At 36.4% G+C, this 21,766-nt stretch overlaps 1 protein-coding gene across 1 annotated transcript in view; it reads left to right on the top strand.

Annotated features, from left to right (window-relative positions):
• The window catches only part of LOC137249420 (uncharacterized), a 38,610-nt gene extending 23,577 nt beyond the window's left edge, over positions 1 to 15,033 (top strand). Inside the window, exon 2 of the mRNA XM_067780903.1 lies at positions 385 to 15,033. Coding sequence (XP_067637004.1) covers positions 385 to 2,028 — 1,644 coding nt within the window. The 3' untranslated portion in view covers positions 2,029 to 15,033. The remainder of the gene's footprint in view (positions 1 to 384) is intronic.
• The last annotated feature ends 6,733 nt before the right edge of the window (positions 15,034 to 21,766 follow it).

The following is a 21,766-nucleotide window of genomic DNA, read 5'->3' on the forward strand; positions in this document are numbered from 1 at the left end:
GTCCTTCCCAATTTTGACTGAGCAACACCACCAGCTGAGCTCGACGTCATTTTGCAGAGCCGTATAAGTTTTGTGGGGAAACCAAGACATAGGGGTATATAGGCAGCTCCTTTTCGTACTGTCGAAGACTGCTTTAAAGTCGACGAAGAGGTGATGTGTGTAAATTTTTTTCTCCCGGTTTTTTTTTTTCAAGATTTAGCACATAGTGAAAATCTGGTCGATAGTAGATTTACCAGAAATTCATACGTGAAAATATCTTTGCAACTATATTTGCTGACAAGGAAAAGAATAAATGAATACTACATTACAATAATTGAATACTACATTATAATAAATGAATTCTAATACACCCTATTAACGCATATAAATAATTCTTCATATTAGTATATGGATTGCAGCAACTATCTCGATGTAAATGTACATACAGAGGCTGAAGATTACAACTTAAATGGACATGAACAACCAGCAACATACCGAGATCATCAACCACAAAGGCATGCAAAGGTAGCAGCAGTACCAGGAGCTACAAGACCATGTGGAGCGAGTAAAAAGGAAGTTAACAAACCAAAAAGATTGAATAGCGTCGACGTAGATGAGACGAACGATGATGAAACTCTGCGCACATTGGGCGGTGGTTCTAGTGGTTTCGATAATACTTCCAACCAAAAAGAATCGGCAGCACAATGGCGCGCTGATCCAGCCAATTTTCAATCATACTCTTCTAACAAGTATGACTACAACGCTTCCACGCCAGAAGTTAAATTAAAAAATAAAATCGAAAATGGCAGCAGCACTGCAGATTTTGACGCTTCCGATTATGCGTTTGGAAAGGAAGATTTCGATACCGGAGGCGTTGGTGGCCCGTACGAAATTGACGACGACGATGATTACGATAACCAATTACTTATTGCGCCCAACGATTCAATGGATGCTAGCATATTGGGCAGCGCTTTAGCTGATTACAGCGGCGGTGGCCTCGGTGTCGATGGCATGAAGGCGAAACGCCGTCAAATACGCGGGACTGCCTATTGTGCATTATGCAATAAAACCTTTCAATATTATTCTTTATATCGTAATCATATGATCAAACATTCAAATGAAACGCCGTTTAAATGTCCGATTTGTAAAAAAGGTTTCAAATCTAAACAAGCCATACGTTACCATATGAATACGCATCAGAAAGAGAAACAACACAAATGTACCATTTGTAGTGCTTCATATGGTACAGAGAATCATTTTATTGCACATATTATGACACATGAAAATGCAACAACATTTCCATGCATGGTATGTGGTCAGGTGATGAGCAGTAGTAAGGAGCGTGATATTCATATGGCCGAACATAAAGAAGAGCGACCATTTCGCTGTGACTTTTGTTTTAAATTATTCCGTTTACGTCATCATTTGTCTAATCATTTGAAGATGCATCGTAAATATCGCTGTGACTACTGCAAAGAAATATTCACCAGCGCTATATATTTGCGTAAGCCATATGCTTGTCCTGGTTGCGAGAATACGCCTGCCGCACGTAAAGATGCGGCAGCAAATTCGAATAATGCAAAGCGCAAGGAAGGTAGCAAAAATATAAATCCATTGGAAATTTTTGAAGCTGTTATACCTGGACAAGAACCACAACCAGGCGATGATTATGCGCAAATGGTAACGGATTCCGAAGGTGAGGTAGAAAATGAAGAGGATGATGAAGAGGGCGAAGTCGTAGATGATGATGATAATGATGATGAAAATGCCGGTGATGATGATGACAGTAATAGTAATGAACAAGCAGACGAGGATATTGATGAAAATTCAAGTGGTGTAATGAAGCGCAAACATAATAATGACAACGACGACGATGATGATGATGATGATGATGAAGATGAAAATGAAGAAGAGGGGTATGCTAATGCTGCTGGTGGGAAACCACAATTACTTGCGGACACGAAGCGATATAAGTGCAAATATTGTCCAAGTAATTATACACATCCAAGCGGATTAAGCTATCATATGAAGCATAAACATCTTAAGTAAAATGGCAGCTGCATGAGAGAAGAAAAACACTTTATATTTAGGTATGACAAGCACATTAAAATCATATGCAAAACTCTTAGCTGCATTACCAATTAAATATAATTTGGGCATAGGTAAGAATGAAAAAAGTTTGTATTACATTAGAGCAGCGCAAAAAGGCTGCAGTTACAGTTTATGTATACCTGACGAGCCCAGAGTAAAAATGACAAATATTGCTATATTTTTTCCAAGAGTATTTCAGAAATATTGAAAGAAATTCAGAAAAATCTAAACATAAAAAAATGTATTTTGAAACCTACTGGGAGGTAATTCAGAAAAGCTCAAATGTAATTCACCAAAAAAGCTATCATATTTTCGAAAATAGCATCTCAAATTCAAAAAGGGACAAATATTATTGATATGCCAACCTAATATAAACGCACGCAAGTAATTTCTGTCAAAAATGTCTCATGCACATACAACTTGTATGAGAGCAACCAAAATTGAATTTGCTGCGTGAAAACCTACAGGCGGCGGCACAATGACATTTTTCATATAGATGCGTTTAACACAAGCTTGTGCATTCCAATAACATCGCCACAATCCACCAAGATGTTGCGTTTGTAAATATGAAAGAACTTCAGACTTGGCAATTGTAGTTTATTACGCCTTGCCCATTCACATACAAAATTTCGCGAAGCACTGTTGTAAACATTCTCCCTATACAACAAAAATACTTGATAACATATTTTGTGTCGTATTCGACTGTTATATTGCAGTTTTTAATTGTGAAAAATGTTAGAAGATTTACCAACCAGTGGGAAAAATAATTTCACTTGCAAAATGTGCCAACACCCTGAGCCAAAGCAAATGTCAAATTCTTCTTCTTATGATTTGCTTAGAACAAAATTAGGGAGTTGGCTACTTTTCAATATCAGATGGCGCTAGTGTCGCTCATTCTACCATTCTCCATAAAAATACATGCAATCTACTCATAATGCATAAGCATGTGTTAAACTCATCTATATGAAAAACTGCTCATGTGTCGGAGCTGTAACTCGATTTCCAATTTTTGTTCTGCATGACATTCGGTTTGACGTTTGCACATTTGTTTTACATTGTCGCAACGCATGCCTGTTTCGGTTAAGGCGGTGACACAATGACATTTTTCATATAGATGGGTTTAACACAAGCTTATGCATTCTAATAACATCGCCACAATCAACCAAGGTGCTGCGTTTGTAAATATAAAAGAACTTCAGACTTGGCAATTGAAGTTTATTACTCCTTGCCCATTCACATACAAAATTTCGCGAAACACTGTTGTAAAAATTCTCCCTATACAACAAAAATACTTGCTAACATATTTTGTGTCGTATTCGATTGTTATATTGCAGTTTTTAATTGTGAAAAATGTTAGAAAAGTTACCAAAGGGTGGGAAAAATAATTTCACTTGTAAAGTGTGCCAACGCCCTTAGCCAAAACAAATGTCAAATTCTTCTTATGATTTGCTTGAAACAAAATTGGGGAGTTGGCTACTTTTCAATATCAGATGGCGCTAGTGTCGCTCATTCTACCATTATCCATAAAAATACATGCAATCTACTCATAATGCATAAGCTTGTGTTAAACGCATCTATATGAAAAAGTGCTTATGGGCTTTTAGGGCAAAAAGCGCCGGTTGTTGCAGTGCGGATTTATTAGGTTGACTTGTGAGAAGAGATCAAATATGTTCCTAAAACTTTTTTTTTAATTATCCCTCTTTTTATTTCATTTGTAAGTGGAAAATTGCGCTAATCTGTTAGCCTTTTAGAACAATCTGTATCTCCGTACACTTTTGAAGAACGCTAACAATGTTACGTTACGTTATTATTAACCGATTTCCATGTTTCTGGGTTCTTCAACCTTATTCTGATAAAGGTTGTTTTGCTCTTCCTATTGTTCCTATTAAGGTAGCATGATAGTCTAATGAAATACTTATAGGCTGTGCTTAACCTTTTAATGACGTTTCTTATTACGAGAATTCCCTAGGAAAAAATACAAGCAGTCAAGTGTTCATACTAAATTCGCCTTAAAAAGGTGACAACAAGGCAAGATACCAAGGCGAATCCATACCAGGTGGTGGCAAAGCGAATTCAACCAATTCGCCGCACAGAAGAATATCAAGTCAAAATAAAATTTTCATTGATTTTGATTAACTGACATATTAAAGTACAAGACGCTGTATGGAAAATAATCAAGAAGAAGCAATAAGCTGTTGGGATAATAACACCTGGTACTGAATTCGCCTTGCAAAATACTGATTTCGGTTTATATTTTCAAGGAGGCTGAAGTAAAATGTAATTTATGAAATGGAAACCAATCTTTGCTGATCGTCAAAACTTTTTGTTTCGCAAAACTTTTCGTCAATTCGTTTTACTGACCATTTAGTTTCGCAAATTAATCCATGCCGATTGTTTTCTCAAGGAAGTTTTGGCAAGTTTTGGTTAACTGCATCCTTTATATTTATGATGTGTAGTGACTTAGCGTAATTGCGATTTTCGGAAAGAGAATTAATTAATTAATTTAATGCAAACACGCCAAGAAAATGTATTGAACGCATTTTCATGAATGAATCTGATTAAAGAAAAAATACAGCGACTGCCTTGAGAAAGCATCGAGTAATTTGCAACAGTATCGAGTTACGGCTCTTAACAAATAAAAACTCTTTCGCTATCGTACAAAAATATGTCAGTTAATTGAAATCAATGCTAATTTTCTTTTGACTTGATATTCTTCTGCACGGCGAATTGGGTTGAATTTTCTTTGCCATCACCTTGTATAGATTCGCCTTGCACTGGCCAATAATATTTATAATGTTTGCTCTGTGCTTGTCATTCGAGGGAGATTATTTTATTTTTAGCTTAAGTAAATATGTATGTATTTAATAACCTTAGTTTTCCTATTATTGTCAGGTAATTACAGATTATAACTAGCATAGTATGCTGATACAATTAATATGAAGTACAGTGTTTTCTAAAAATGTCTAGTCTAACCTTAAACCATTATAACGCATTTACACGTGTGAATATTTCATGTATTACACGTGTGAATATTTTATGTAACGCAAACTAAATCTAATTTATGGCCGAGACACAATGACATTTTTCATATAGATGCATTTAACACAAGCTTATGCATTCCAATAACGTCGCCACAATCAACCAAGATGTTGCGTTTGTAAATATGAAGGAACTTCAGACTTGGAAATTGAAGTTTATTTCGCCTTGCCCATTCACACTCAACGCAAAGCACTCTTATAAACATTCTCTCTATACAACAAAAATACTTGCTAACATATTTTGTGTCGTATTCATTTGTTATATTGCAGTTTTTAACTGTGAAATATTGTAACGAATTTACTTGCAAATCCTCTTATTTACAACCCTCTGCTAAGTTCGAATCACTAAACTGTTGAATAAATAACTCCAATATGTAATAATGCAAAATGGCCTTTATTAAAGTACTTCACAATAACACTCAAACTGTGCAACGAATAGCTTGCTTAATAACCAAACTGATTGATAGCTCAAATAAAACTGAATTCCAGCGCCTCTACAATTGCTGCCTTTTATACTCTGATTTCAACGTTGCATCTTCTAGGCGCTTCCATTTCCAGAATCTTCTAGTCCATCAGCTCTCAAAGTTCTCAGCTGTAACTACAATTGCACGATTTTATTGCATACTTTCAGGAGTATCTCAGATATATGCATGTGTTTGTGCATTGACTCTCCGCTGCTCGTATACGTACATGGTACATATGTGTAGACGCAATTATTGTTTCGTTTATGTAGATACATAATGATTGAATTATTGATGTGAATTCACGTCACTGCTTAGCATCGGCTTAGAGATAGCAGCACCCCTTAGTTTTGCTAATATTCGTAACAATATGTTAGAAAAGTTACCAACGTGTGGGAAAATAATTTCACTTGCAAAGTGTGAAAGCACCTTTACCCAAAGCAAATGTCAAATTCTTCATATGCTTTCCTTGCAACAAAAGTTGGGAGTTGGCTACTTTTTCATATCAGATGGCGCCAGTGTCGCTTAATCTCCCATTCTCCATAAAAATACGTGCAATCTACTCATAATGCATGAGATTGCGCTAAACGTATCTATATGAAAAACTGCTTATGTGGCGGCGCTTTTATAGAGTTATGCGTACAGTGGTGAACATGAAAATAGCAGAATCGTTTATTAAAATTTTTCCGTAAGGGGTTAATGCATTACGGTGCGCTTGTTTCGGTGAATTAAAAATTTATAAATTCTACATCCCTGATATAAATACAATTGATTGTTATTTTACCATCCTGTTTCACATCTAGAGGGAACTTCTCAGCCTTTTTTCGAAACATTCCTTCAGTATATTTTCCAGGCCTGAATTCTAAGTTTAAATGGAAATTAGGGCCCGTATTACGTGTAACGATCTATGGAACTGCCAAACTATTTCTAAGAATTTTAATAAGTTATGGATCGAACGAGTAGTATTTGTCGCTAGTTCGCATATGCCATTATTACGATCCACTATTTCAGAGCAATTATGATTTAAAAATGAGTTTCGATCACGGATCGTAACACGTAATACGGGCCAGGGCAATTCATCTCGCACCCAAAATTTTATGAAATCCGGCGCAACTTTTGAGGTCCACATCATATTTATATGTTTATTCAAAATGTCATTAACCTTTAGCATTTCCTGAAATGGATCTATACAACGAGCTTATATTAAATGTTATTTTCATTTTCGCGACTGTGTGTGTGTGGGTGTATGTATGTGCATTTAACGAAAAAAATTATGGCCTACTAAACTGCACACATAAGAAAATTGAAAATTAAATAAAATATTTGAAATTTTCGCAAATTTTTTCGAAAACGTTTTTTTAGACTGGTTTGCACAGTTCAGTTATAAAATCCATTTAAGTTTTTCCTAAAATTGTCGAAAATTAAAAAAAAGAATTATATGTTTGTTTTGAGTGCTAAGCGACGCAAATATCTGGCGAAAACGAAAAACACGTAAAACTCCTTTTCGTCACTTAATATATTTTTTATTGTATTATAAAAACAATAATACTTTCCAATACAAAATTGTTTCGGCACTCGCGTGGTGCCATCCTCAGTTGGTAGTGTTCAACTAAACATTGTCTAATACATATATCGCAGAATAAGTCCATAAATATTAAAAATATGCAAACATAATTTACTAAATACAGTAGCTACATATAACAAAAGTAATGAGAAAATGTGCAATGACAAGAACAATAACAATAGCAAGCAAATCATAAGTTTACTGTATGGCTGAAAAAAGAGTAGAGTACAGTGGGCCAATATCCCGATTCACCGCGACATTTTTGTTTACATAAATATGTAATGATTCTAAGATATTTAATCTATTGATATTAGATTCCGATTTAATCACTTTACAGTCATCCTCACTCAATACGTGCTCGTTCAATAAAGCGTGCTCCGCAATTCCACTTTTCGGTTCAATATTTTTAATGTACTTCAAATGTTCGCTCATCCTGATACGTACAGTGCGAGTCGACTGGCCTATGTATTTTGCGTCACATACATCTCCGTCGTTATTGATTTGTGAGCATGTGACCGAATAAACCCCCGGCTTATCTAAACTGTCACTCTTGTCCTTCGTCGATTTAAGCAAAGATTTCAGCTTTGTCTTTGTTTTTGGAACAACCTTAAGGTGTGCTTTATTGAAAACTTTTTTAATATTGTTGAAATAATGTGGATCGTACGCGATACTACAAATAGCGTTGCCACCATTTTTGCCCACTGTATCGAAAAACGAGGTGCATTCTCTTTCCTTTTTTATTTGGTTCCTCTTAATTAGCTGTATGATGATGTTAGGGCAGTACCCATTCGTTTCAGCTATACTTATTATCTTCTCTTTTTCTCTTTTAAATGCGCTGCAGCTGAGCGGTACATTTACAAGGCGATGAGCCATAGAATTAAAAGCTGCCAATTTGTGGCAGTAGTGGTGGTTTGATTCAATTGGAATGAAACGCTCAGTGGATGTGGGTTTTCGATAAATATCGAATTCGATAAATCCGTCGATATTGTGTTTAAGTTTGAGATCAAGGAAAGGTAGTACATTATCATCTTCAGTTTCATATGTAAACTGTATAGCATTATCTATTGAATTAAACAAGTTAAGCGTGTTTTCTATTTGTTCCTTCTCAATAATGACCACGCAATCATCTACATATCGAAAATATACCCGTGGGAAAAGTGAGCTCTGGATTAATTGTTCTTCGACAGTGTTCATAAAAAGGTTGCATAAGAAGGGGCTTATATTTAATCCCATCGGTAAGCCATCGGTTTGCTCGAAGAATTCGCCTCTAAACTGGAAAAATAACTGGTTCACGCATAAAACGGTTAGTTCAAATAAAGCACCAGCGACCGAGGGATTAATGTTTTGCCTATCGAGCCAAGCAAGTAGCGCATCCAAGGCTCCTTTCTTCGGCACGCTGGAGAAATACGAGGATATATCGAATGACGCAAAGCATTCATTTGAGCTCAGGCGTACATCTTTTATTTTCGATACTAATTCCAAAGAATCCTTTATGGAAAATTCATCAAAGCTTTTGAGACTATTAAAATAATTGCTCAGCCATCTGGCTATATTAGATGTAGGGGAAGTATAACCGGCAATTATTGGTCGAAATGTATTTCCCGGTTTGTGCGCCTTGTATAGTCCATATAAACAGGGGACCCGCACATACGATCTATGCATTTTCATGTCCCACTGACGGCCGAAAAGTTCGGCATACTTTTTCCGATGCTCCACAACTTCTCTCTTCATTTTTGGGAGAGGATTTTTTTCTTTGACGTATTTACCTTCCTCAATCAAAGCACGCATACCATTGTTGTAATCATCTTCATTCATCACAACAACACAGTTTCCCTTGTCGGATTTCGTAATAAATATGTTCTTTTGGTTTAAAGATTTTACAGCGTTATGAAACTTATTGGATTGTTTAGAATTATTAGGGCCTGGTTTTCCTAGTAAAACTTGTTTTAGGCTAAATCGTACATTTTCGGCCTCATCAGGTTCTATTCTTCCGAGGGCTAACTCGTTATCGTATCGTTGACTCGGAGTCGCTGGTGCTTTATTTGAACTAACACGCTTAACTTGTTTAATTTAATAGATAATGCTATACAGATTACATATGAAACTGAAGATGATAATGTACTACCTTTCCTTGATCTCAAACTTATACACAATATCGACGGATTTATCGAATTCGATATTTATCGAAAACCCACATCCACTGAGCGTTTCATTCCAATTGAATCAAACCACCACTACTGCCACAAATTGGCAGCTTTTAATTCTATGGCTCATCGCCTTGTAAATGTACCGCTCAGCTGCAGCGCATTTAAAAGAGAAAAAGAGAAGATAATAAGTATAGCTGAAACGAATGGGTACTGCCCTAACATCATCATACAGCTAATTAAGAGACACCAAATAAAAAAGGAAAGAAGAGAATGCACCTCGTTTTTCGATACAGTGGGCAAAAATGGTGGCAACGCTATTTGTAGTATCGCGTACGATCCACATTATTTCAACAATATTAAAAAAGTTTTCAATAAAGCACACCTTAAGGTTGTTCCAAAAACAAAGACAAAGCTGAAATCTTTGCTTAAATCGACGAAGGACAAGAGTGACAGTTTAGATAAGCCGGGGGTTTATTCGGTCACATGCTCACAAATCAATAACGACGGAGATGTATGTGGCGCAAAATACATAGGCCAGTCGACTCGCACTGTACGTATCAGGATGAGCGAACATTTGAAGTACATTAAAAATATTGAACCGAAAAGTGGAATTGCGGAGCACGCTTTATTGAACGAGCACGTATTGAGTGAGGATGACTGTAAAGTGATTAAATCGGAATCTAATATCAATAGATTAAATATCTTAGAATCATTACATATTTATGTAAACAAAAATATCGCGGTGAATCGGGATATTGGCCCACTGTACTCTACTCTTTTTTCAGCCATACAGTAAACTTATGATTTGCTTGCTATTGTTATTGTTCTTGTCATTGCACATTTTCTCATTACTTTTGTTATATGTAGCTACTGTATTTAGTAAATTATGTTTGCATATTTTTGATATTTATGGACTTATTCTGCGATATATGTATTAGACAATGTTTAGTTGAACACTACCAACTGAGGATGGCACCACGCGAGTGCCGAAACAATTTTGTATTGGAAAGTATTATTGTTTTTATAATACAATAAAAAATATATTAAGTGACGAAAAGGAGTTTTACGTGTTTTTCGTTTTCGCCAGACAAAAAAAAGAAATTTGATAAAAATTGACACTTCGATGTTCGTGTTCAAAACTGTAAATGTATCGAATGTAAATAAACATAATAATTTTTGTCTTGAACTTAAAACCGGCCGATTAGGGATTGTCAAAAAAAAAAGTGCGCAAAAATTGTTTCCCTCTTAAGTACTTACATGCACATGCATTTTGCATTTACCATCGTTTTAGTTATACTCTACATTCGACTGCTAAGTTTAAAAAACGCGCATCCTCAGAATTTTATTCAAAAACTCTCTATAAATTCAAACAGGCATATTCATAGTCGAAATTTAGTAGGTATAGGACAACGAGTACATTTTGCCATCCCGGAACCCCAGGATTATATTTGTTACAGTTCTCGGGATTTCTTCGGGATCTTTCGTTGGAAATTTAAAAAACTTTAATTGAATGCCACTGTTTTCTTTTTTGTAAGCTCTAATCACAGAAAATACTCTTTCTAGTAAAGTACAGCCTTTTTTATATGTACGTTACAAATCTCAACACACAACATAAATTATTTATTTTTTTTTAACGAAACAAATTTGTTATTTGTAAAAAAATTCATATTGAATTGGACAGAAATAAATATTTTTGTTAAACTACTCATATGTGTGTAGGCTACATAATTATTTTTGAATCAAAATTCAAAGGTAACTGTCTCTGACCAGTATACCGAAATTGTCATTTTTAAATCTCGAGTTCCAAAGGATATTCGGGACTCAACGCCTTAGTAGGTACGAAATGTTAAGGACAGCTTTTTTGGCAGATAGCCCGTAGGAAATTATGTGAAAAAGCTGTACCTTACTTTAAGTACATACATAATTTTGGCTATGAATATGCCCCAATAAATTTTGAGGTGATTAAAAGCGTTCTGAGATAGGGCGTTCTCGAACAAAATTGTGAGATAAAGCGTTTTTGATATACTAAATTAAACAGTATTCTTCCATATAAGCCATCACATTAAATATTACAAACAAAATCATTACATATAAAAGAACTGAAAATTGTTAGAAGTGCATACATTTGTATATGAACATACATATGTCCTTTATACTCATGTGCACACGTATTATTATTATTTTATTTTTTTGATAGCTAGAGGTTTCCCCTGCTCATATAAAACATTGTACTTGTATCGAAGCGAGTACGAAAATACTGCTTTGGGCAACTGTGGGTAATCTGGTATTGCCAAAAGAACATAGCGTCTATGTAAAATGTACCAACAAAGCCTTGAAAAGGCCTTAAATTTTATATAGAGTTGCAGAGAAAAGCAAACACAACAAATAAAGGTAACCAATTATTATTGAAGTTTTAGGGAAGTTATTGCTAAAGTTCATCATCACTGACTGCCTCTGTTATTTAGGGTATTAATCTAAATATGTATGTAAAGACCTCATATCAGCGTAAACCTCGAGTGGTTTACGAAATTTTTGAACCACGTACGAAATTTGATTATATAAGTGCACTATTGTAAAATTCCAGAATGTAAACATGTCAAGTTATTAAACTTTTTTTAATTTAAAGAAATTTTAAATGTATTTGCATGCTTAATTTGTTAAACATTTTTGAATAATTTTTTGTCTTTAAATTTGTATCTAAAATTTTAAAATCCTGTTTTATTACATAAAATGCTACATTTGATCATTATCAATATTTTATTTTCTAATATTATTTGTAAAATGTTAAGTCCAGTTTTGAAATTATTAGAAATAAAACTTATTGTAAGTTTATAGTTTATTTAAGCAAAAAAAAATAAAGCATCATCATAAGTAACATTTTGCTATTTTCCTCAAAATATTTACCATTTTAAGCTAGAATTTAGAGAGCATAACAAACTTTCATTTTAAAAGACACAAGTAAATAATACATTTTTATTGAGATATTTATTTATGGTATTTATTATAAAATGTTTGTTTTTCCTTTTCAATACAAACTTTGTCTATTACATTTATTACGCAAATATAAAATACCTCGCGCCTTTTATTTCGTTCCATATAAAACTTAGTTAAAGCTCAAAAAAACCTATTTGAAAACCGCGCGTTCGACTGTTAAGACATATCAGTCATTTTTGACTGCAGCCGCGTAATGCAGAGTAGGGTTGGCAGACCCTGTGATTTTTTAGGAAAAACGTAATCTATGACGGTGTCCTATCAGTCATATTTGACTGCAGCCGCATAATGCGGAGTAGAGTTGGCAGATCCCGTGATTTTTGAGGAACAGCGTTATCTATGACTGGGTCCTCTCAGGCACAGAGGTTTGTACGCTTGATTGTGACTGAATAATGATCGAATAGCAATCTGCACCCGTATTACGTTTTACGATCCGTGATCGAAACTAATTTTTTAATTAACAATAGTTCCGAAATGGTGGATCAGATAAATGACTATTAATTAGCGAACTAACGACAAATAGTATTCCTTCAATCCATAATTTTTTGCAATTTTTAGAAGTAGTTTGACAGTTTCATAGTTATCGTTTGAGTGAAAATGGTTTTCAGTCACTGAGCGTAAAGCGTAATACGTGCCCTGATACAAATCCCACTTCTCACTATCCATTGTTCGATGTCGCATAACTTGAACATAACAAAGTAATTTTTCATAGGTTTTCAGGAGAGCGTTTCAATTGTTTAAATCGTTACTTGAAATCAGGAAATTAGGGCTGATTACATTCACGACGGCGGTATAGCCGCCACATCTGTCATATTATTTTTACATATGTTCTTATGAGCGTCGTTATTTTCGGCGCGACAGAGCAGCACGACAATCAATCACGAAATATGTTGTAGCCAGATTAAACCTAATTCTATTTTTTGGAAGCGACACTGAGTGGCGTCCTTTTTATTTTGTCAATAAAAACTAATATAGAAGTAAATAACAGATAATAAAATGTTGTTGTTGTTGTAGCGATAAGGTTGCTTCCCGAAGGCTTTGGGTAGTGTTATCGATGTGATGGTCCTTTGTCGGATACAGATCCGGTACGCTCCGGTAGTACAGCACCATTAAGGTGCTAGCCCGACCATCTCGGGAACGATTTATATGGCCGCATTAAACCTTCAGGCCATTCCTCCCTCCCCACCCCCAAGTTCCATTAAGGTGCTAGCCCGACCATCTCGGGAACGATTTATATGGCCACATTAAACCTTCAGGCCATCCCTCCCTCCCCACCCCCAAGTTGCATGAGGAGCTTGGGGTCGCCAGAGCCTCGTCTGTTAGTGAAACAGGATTCGCCGCGGATAGGTAAGGTTGACAATTGGGTTTGGAGAAGCTGTATATTGCGCTGCCAACCTGAAGGGTTGCGTTACACAGCCCCTTGAATCTGGTATTTTAGTCGCTCTTACGACAGGCATACCCACCGCGGGTATATTCTAACCCCCTAACCCGCTGGGGGTTAGCTAAAATTATTCTTTTGGGCGTTTTTAAAACATAACTAATATTTTTTTTTTTTTTTTTCGCTACTATTTGCTGTAATTTATATTGGTGGCTGCCGCTTTCAAAGTAATCAAGGAGCCAATACGGTTGTCGTCAAGCTTTGCTTTATTGTGGTTGTGGTCTGTAGACGCCGTGTTGAATGTGATCAGCCCTATTGAGATTAACTTAGAAGTTTTACGCTATACGTAAGTGGGTAAATAAGTTGGTCTTTAGTTCACTACGTGATATTAAATAATAAAATAATAGAAAAAAGATTGTTTGGATTTGTTTGCAAAGCGTTTTTGGATTTTTTTTAAACTTATTTAAGCCAGCTGCACGGGATGAACGGCATAGATAAAAAGAAATTTATACACCGATAAAATAAATATTTAACTTGCTCTTGCTTCGCTTTGAGGTTCGAAACACCTCAAATTATAAACAAAACATACGAATGTCAAAATTTTTTTTGCAAGATCTAAAGTTTTGTTTTTGAAGTCAACAAAAGAAAGTTATTGCATTTTCAAGGAATACACCGCTAAATTTTTAGGTTAATTTCATGCATTACTTTTTAAGTATTATATAAAAAAAAATTTGTGCTTTATCGCCTTTTCTGGAGCTGTCAAACTCCTTCACCGGCACTGTTTTGGGCCCCCTGCTTTAACCATTCAGCTATCACAACGGTGATTCTTTTGTCTTTTATGTATATACCACCATTGTATAGAAAACTAGTTTCACAAGACTTTAATATTCCATTTATTTCACGAGATATACTCATATAACAAGATCTAGCTCCGAAAACTGAAAAACTTAAGCTAACGTAAATGAGTTTTATCGCACGGCAAACCAAAATTATTGGTCGGTGGAATGCAAAGTTGAATCACCTTTCACTTGACTATTTGAATATCAATAAAATAAAAGTTATTTATTTCCATTTAACGTTAAAATTTCCAGCTCAACGCAATGCCTTGATTTCTGGTAACAATTTGAACATTCAACACGCTTTTCTGCAAACCTGTGAAATATGTATTACTTTGGTTGTTATGGCTTGTAGCCACAGATTTAGTCACGCCATAAGTAAGATAGTCATTGGTTCATAGCATGTTGTTGTTGTTGTTGTTGTTGTAGCGATAAGGTTACTCCCCGAAGGCTTTGGGGAGTGTTATCGATGGTCCTTTGCTGGATACAGATCCGGTACGCTCCGGTAACACAGCACCATTAAAGTGCTAGCCCGACCATCTCGGGAACGATTTATATGGCCACATTAAACCTTCAGGCCATCCCTCCCTCCCCACCCCCAAGTTCCATGAGGAGCTTGGGGTCGCCAGAGCCTCGTCTGTTAGTGAAACAGGATTCGCCGAGGATAGGTGAGGTTGACAATTGGGTTTGGAGAAGCTATATATTGCGCTGGCAACTTGAATTTGGTATTTTAGTCGCGGTAGGTACGACAGGCATACCTACCGCGGGTATATTCTGACCCCCTAACCCGCTGGGTTCATAGCATCGCAGCGAATTGTTACTGTGTCGAGAGCCGAGTGTGATTGCGTCCTGCGTTCAAGTTCGTGCAAAGCAACTTCGAAAGTTAAGAAAAAAGTTGTTTAAATTAGAATGATATTTTTTCTTAATCGAGGTCGCTCGTCGGCATTGATTTCGCAAGTACTCTGAGTGTATTTCTGACATGAAAATATCGACAGTGAAAACTCATCTGCTTTGCAGATGCCGTTCGGAGTCGGCATAAAAAATGTAGATCCTATCCCGCCAGTCCGGCTTCTGCAACGCAGATGAGTTTTCACTGAGAGCTTTTCATGGCAGAAATACACCCGGAGCACTTGCCAAACACCGCCGAGGGGCGACCCCGCTTAGAAAAATTTTCTTCTAATTGAAAAATCTTATTTCTAAAAATTTGATGTTGCTTTGCCCGGGGTGTGAACCCAGGGCATACGGTGTGGTAGGCGGAGCACGCTACCATCACACTGGGTTCACACCCCGGGCAAAGCAACATCAAATTTTTAGAAATAAGATTTTTCAATTAGAAGAAAATTTTTCTAAGCGGGGTCGCCCCTCGGCGGTGTTTGGCAAGTGCTCCGCTGCGATGCTATGAACCCAGCGGGTCAGAATATACCCGCGGTAGGTATGCCTGTCGTACCTACCGCGACTAAAATACCAAATTCAAGTTGCCAGCGCAATATATAGCTTCTCCAAACCCAATTGTCAACCTCACCTATCCTCGGCGAATCCTGTTTCACTAACAGACGAGGCTCTGGCGACCCCAAGCTCCTCATGGAACTTTGGGGTGGGGAGGGAGGGATGGCCTGAAGGTTTAATGTGGCCATATAAATCGTTCCCGAGATGGTCGGGCTAGCACTTTCTACGTAGATTTAATAGCTTAGCCGGCGTTGGATCGGTTAAGGGTTATTTTTATAGAGCGCAACCAAAAGCCGCGTACGTAGAAGGTCTTCTACGCAGAAATACTGTGGACAGAGTAGCGGGTGTTGGATCGGCTAAGGGCTATTTTTTTTAAAGCGCGGCCGAATGCTAAATCTCAAAAACGGTTATTTTGAAAGAGGTGTGTTTCCAAGTATAAAACATATATATATCAAATTTAACAACAATGTTAGTAAGGCATTTGAGAAAAAAATATACAATTGTTCTTGTTTTTATCGGCTCGAATCGAACCTTGAATCATTTATCAATAATTAACCATGAGCACTTGGGAATGTCAAATAAAGTAATTGACAATAAACAAAAATCCAGCATTATCAGTGATTTGCACCAGATGGCGCAAGACTGAATAAATATAGTTGGTAAAAAGGAATAGAAATAGCAAATTTGCCAGTCAAACAAACCACCGCTGTATAGCTAAATGGTTAGCGCAGCATGCCTAACGCGTACTGATGATGAAGGCTTAGCATCCTTCGAAATGCATCTATCTGCGCAGCTATGGCAGGTTGTCTGAAAAATTTTCTACTTACTATTCCAAAAACAAAATACAATTTTTCAAATTTAGAAAAATTAAAAAATAACAATAAATAGCATTAGAAAAAATTATTGTTCCCTTGAACCCGGAAAAAAAACTACAAAATTAAAAACTGTATCCCCTTTTTCCACAATTTTTTCAAAACTTCTCGAAGTTATATTCATAATATTCGCCAAATTTAAATTTAATTACCTTTCCAATGTTGTTTATAACGTTTTCATCGTTTACCTAGTTCTGAAAAAAAAAAATGGTATGGGATTTGAACATAAAACTTCTGACCCTTATATCTATCTTATTCTTCGTTCCGCAAACAATGTTTAGTGAAGTTGTAATCAAGGAAAAAGCCTCTATCGAACACAATTTTTGGTGTTTTTTTTACCGAAACGATGCGTGTTCTTTACTTGTTACCTAAATAATTTATTTCGACTGAAAATGCTTGTACTTTACAGTTGCAGCTGTATTGAGTGCCAGCATTTTCTATAGGGCAAGTCACTGATCCGAAAAATGATCGCCGGAGATATCGCCGTTGTTCCTATTAATTTCGATACGATACGAAAGCGAAACAGGATTTAGGAACTACTTTGATAGGAATGAAGTACCAAGGCGATAAGATGTTAAGTGTCGAAGATGATAGATAACTACTATTTTTGCATCGCGAATGTAATTTTTTCGATAAGATATTTTAAGAAGTAGGTTTTTTTTTACAGAAGATTCAGACTCCTAATCCTTAATCCCTAATCCTTAATCTTAAGAAAGTATTGTATCAAATGAAATGTGGCACGTTAAAAGACTCTGTCTTACTTGTGTCTTAATAATAATAATAATAATAATAATAATAATTAATATGAGAAGTTCTTTCCAAAGAGAGGAATAAATAACTAGGAAGCCATTTGGGAGGCGGATACAAAAACCGCCGCCAATGTCTTGCAAAAGCTGAGTCAAATGAAAGTGCGAAGTCAAATAGCTCAAAAGTTTAATGAATTCGGCAACTATGGAAGTTGAATGTTTCAATTATTCATTATCTAAATATCTGCTTGGAAAAAAATATTTTTTAAAGTTTTTTTGTTGCCAACTACTTGCAGGGCTCTTACATTTATTCATATTTTTTTGAGCTGCATTGCTAGGGTGTATATTAGGGTGGGCCAAGTTTATTGCTGAAAAGGCACATCCAGTTTCTGAATCTATGGATCACACTGAATAATATTGTCCATGGGACCATAGGTCTGAAATAAATTCCGAGCCTCCCTAATTTTGTTAGAAAATTTTATATCCCAATCCGAATCCGAATTTGATATTTATTTTCATGTATTTTATTTGTGAAAGCTGTTATTCGGATTGGGATATAAAATTTTCTAACCAAATTAGGGAGGCTCGAAATTCATTTCAGACCTATGGTCCCATGCACAATATTACTCAGTATGACCCATAGATTCAGAAACTGGATGTGCACCTCAAGTTTTTCCCCCCTTTTTCTCCATAAAATTCGACCCGCCCTAGTGTATATGATTACAGTTAACTTCGTTGGCAGGTCACTTACCTTTAGTTGCCTAATTTTAGTAACTACACCAAACTATAACACCAAATCAACAATTTGAGCCAACAAACATTTACTTTCGTGGGTATTCGTCTAAAAACGCAAACGCCGTGTTATCGTGTAAACCTCACAAGTATACCGACAAACTGTACAAAATTATAAGGTTTGTATGCTTCGCCGGGTTTACCAGGGCAATTATGCATTTCGTTGAATGCCCTAATAAATAGGCAAAGTTTCGTGATGATATTAAGCAAATTATATTCAATCGTTATTACAATAGTTACTAAGAATTTAAACAAACTCTTACATAACCGTATTTTATTATGACAACATTCGCCTAAGCCGAGCAAGTTTAGACATGTAAGCGATTGCAAATTGTAAATATTGCTATATTGATATTCATAAAAAAATAAATTAAAAAAAAAAACTAAATAATTTTTTTTTTGTATTAAAACAAAAACAAATGGAACTAATAATTACGCGGCCGTAGGTATTAGAGGTTTACACCGATCACTTTATCGGCGGCGGCGGCGTAGGCTCTATTATAACCGGCGGCGGCGGCGTGGGCGGCGCGCCGACATAATCATTAGTGGCTCCTTGGCGGTCACGCACAAAGGCGACTTACGGTTGCTATTCATGGTCTATTAATACTCATGACTCTCGTGGTACAGGGCGCATCCAGTTTTTTCGAGCTACAATTCCCGATGATTAGGAGCTACAATTCCCGATGTGCGAACAGTAGCAATCCCGACCACCAGTCGCTACGACGCCTCCTGACCCTCACAATATGCCAGCACAGAAGCTATAGGACTGCGACTTCGAACTCATATGTACCTTCGTCGACGTCACTTTCCTAGAAGCTCTAGGTGTAGTTCCGAAGACTTTCTAATGGATGTTTTTGTCGCGCTATGCTGCCGAGATATACCAGAGAAACACCTTGAAACGTTAGGGTGTAACTATTCGGCCAAGGATGCCGCCCTCGAAATCATAAGCAGTCTAAGTGGATGTCATTGCGTAACTCATGGCTGAAAGTCGTATAATCCTCGGCGCATCTACAAATTAAAATTTTACAAGGACCCTGTATACAACTTTTAAATTGTAGCTCAAATTTTGCAGACGTCTGTGTTCACAACATTGATTTCAATAGTATTCGTTAATTGAAAACGATATTTTAGAATGGATGACCGCGTAGCTTCAAGTTTCAGACTAGTTCGACTGTCCACTACGTTAGGGTAGTAGCACACACGGTCATTAGTCCGACTGTCTTGGGAAAGCTCTTGCTTCACCACTTTGAGTGTTCTTGCGAAGGACAAAGCCTCACCTGGTTAATATATGTGCCTACGTATTCACATTTGTAAAAGGAGCCGTAACGCGTAGGTTGTATTGAAACTTGGTTGGTAGGCTATAAACAATGTTATTCACTCCAAGGGACTAGTTTTGCATAAGGGCCGCCAACTTTAAGAAATGTCAAACCGGGAGACTTGGGTGTTGAAGGATGAAGAGTGAAAATCAAAATAAACATTTGAGACGCTATTGTATAGTTTCGCAAATAAACAACAGGTGTTTAAATGTAAGCCAAGTTATCTTTCAAATCCTTCTCATACGTACATATATCCTCAACTTAAGTATGAGGTAAAAATCATTTCAAAGGAGCGTTTATGCGCCTAGAACCTACTAAAGGACTTTGCATCACTGATTTAGCTTATTCTTTCAACCAGTCGCAATATAATTTTTTTTTTTTAAATCGGCACCTTTTTTGTGTATTTTGGTTTTTTTTAACAACATGAGGACAATTTGAAAATTGTTCGCCTTGGGTCCTTTTATTAGAATTAATTATTAATTATTAATTTTTTGAAAAAAATATGCAAAGTGAGCATATTAATTTATTATAAAACTTTTCTTTTAGTGTTTTGTTTTAATAACTTGGTGAATTGGTTGATGCAAAGTCCGTGTTAAGCTGACATCGAAAGCGCCTGTTTTTTTTTAATAACTTATGAACAGTCTCTTATAACTGGCAGTGATGCGCATCCGTTGATACCACTTTCGGCCATATCCAACCAATTTTCGACATGAACAATAAATGGCCTAAACAGTCTTAAATGAGTAGAGAATATAGTACCGCGCCGATATTTTTGACATTCGGCGGCGGCGTGCGAAAAACGAATAAAATCGGCGTCGGCGGCGGCGTTTATCGGCGGCGTATATCTCTAGTAGGTATCCACTCGATACTATAAATACCAGCATACTGCAGTAACCTGCTTTGGTCAATAATAATGGTAAAGGTTCCAATGCCGACGCTAATTAGAATTTACCTAGAAAATCAAGAGTCAACAGACATCTTCGACTTTTGCGTCGTTTTGACGCTTACGTTGCGTCAACAGTTTACTTCATTGTCAATTCTCCGAATGTCAACAACAAAAACAATGCGTCAACTTTCCCGTCTAATCCTATCATACACAACAACAACTCATGTTTCGCCAGTTTGCAATCAAATCCTGTGCAAATATCAAACGGTCTTTCTTCCAACAATAGTCGTGCTCTGCCTACATTTTCTTCTTCGTCTACATCTACTTATTCTAACGAATCAGATATGCTAAACGCTTTCTCAAGTAATCAATCTACTGTTTTAATCTCTCAACATCCATCCACACCTACACATACAAATGAACAAACACAATTATCAAAGTCTCTCACTAATAACATTTCTACTTCTACCTGTGCATTGGCATCTACAATTTCTACTTCTACACTTGCATTTAATACGCAATCACTCGTGTCAAATACTCTCACTATCAATAACGATAATACTCCTACAAATACATCAGCAGCAACTAAGGTAAAGTCTATTGCCAATTCCAAGCAGAGAAGAAATATGAAAAATTCAAGCAATCCGTCGATTGCCACTAACAGTGAGTTATCAAATACTAGCACCGTGCCCTCTTCTTCTTCCGCTACATCATACGCCAATGCTGCTGCCAGCGCTCTTAATAAATCACCTCTGCCATCAAATGCCCACATTACAGTGAAGCCTAGCATAAATGCACCAAAAGAAAAAGTCGTGTATTCATCAGTAGTTAGTGGCAATAACAAGAATGCTGAGTTAGATGTCTTTGTACCATACAAGTGGATTCATTTATCTTCATTCAAGCCTTCAGTTACAGAGGAAAAAATTGTCAAATACATATCTGAACACATTAAAATCGATGCCTCTGCTTTGGCTTGTTTTAAGTTGGTGAGGCGGGATGCTGACATCAACTCCTTGGTCAGGGTTTCTTTTAAAGTGCGTGTGCTATCAGCTGATTATAACAAGCTATTCGACGCTGCTTTGTGGCCCTCTAACGTCACTGTAAAGCCTTTTCGTTTTTTTCCAAAAAACGGAGGAAACCAAATTGTGTCGTAGGATTACCTAGTGATATGTATTGCAACACTTATGACATCCCAAACTTCATCTTGGGTGCATCTCTGAGAG

The sequence above is a fragment of the Eurosta solidaginis genome, chromosome 4 (genome assembly GCF_040869045.1).
Source record: "Eurosta solidaginis isolate ZX-2024a chromosome 4, ASM4086904v1, whole genome shotgun sequence".
NCBI classification, from domain to species: domain Eukaryota; kingdom Metazoa; phylum Arthropoda; class Insecta; order Diptera; family Tephritidae; genus Eurosta; species Eurosta solidaginis.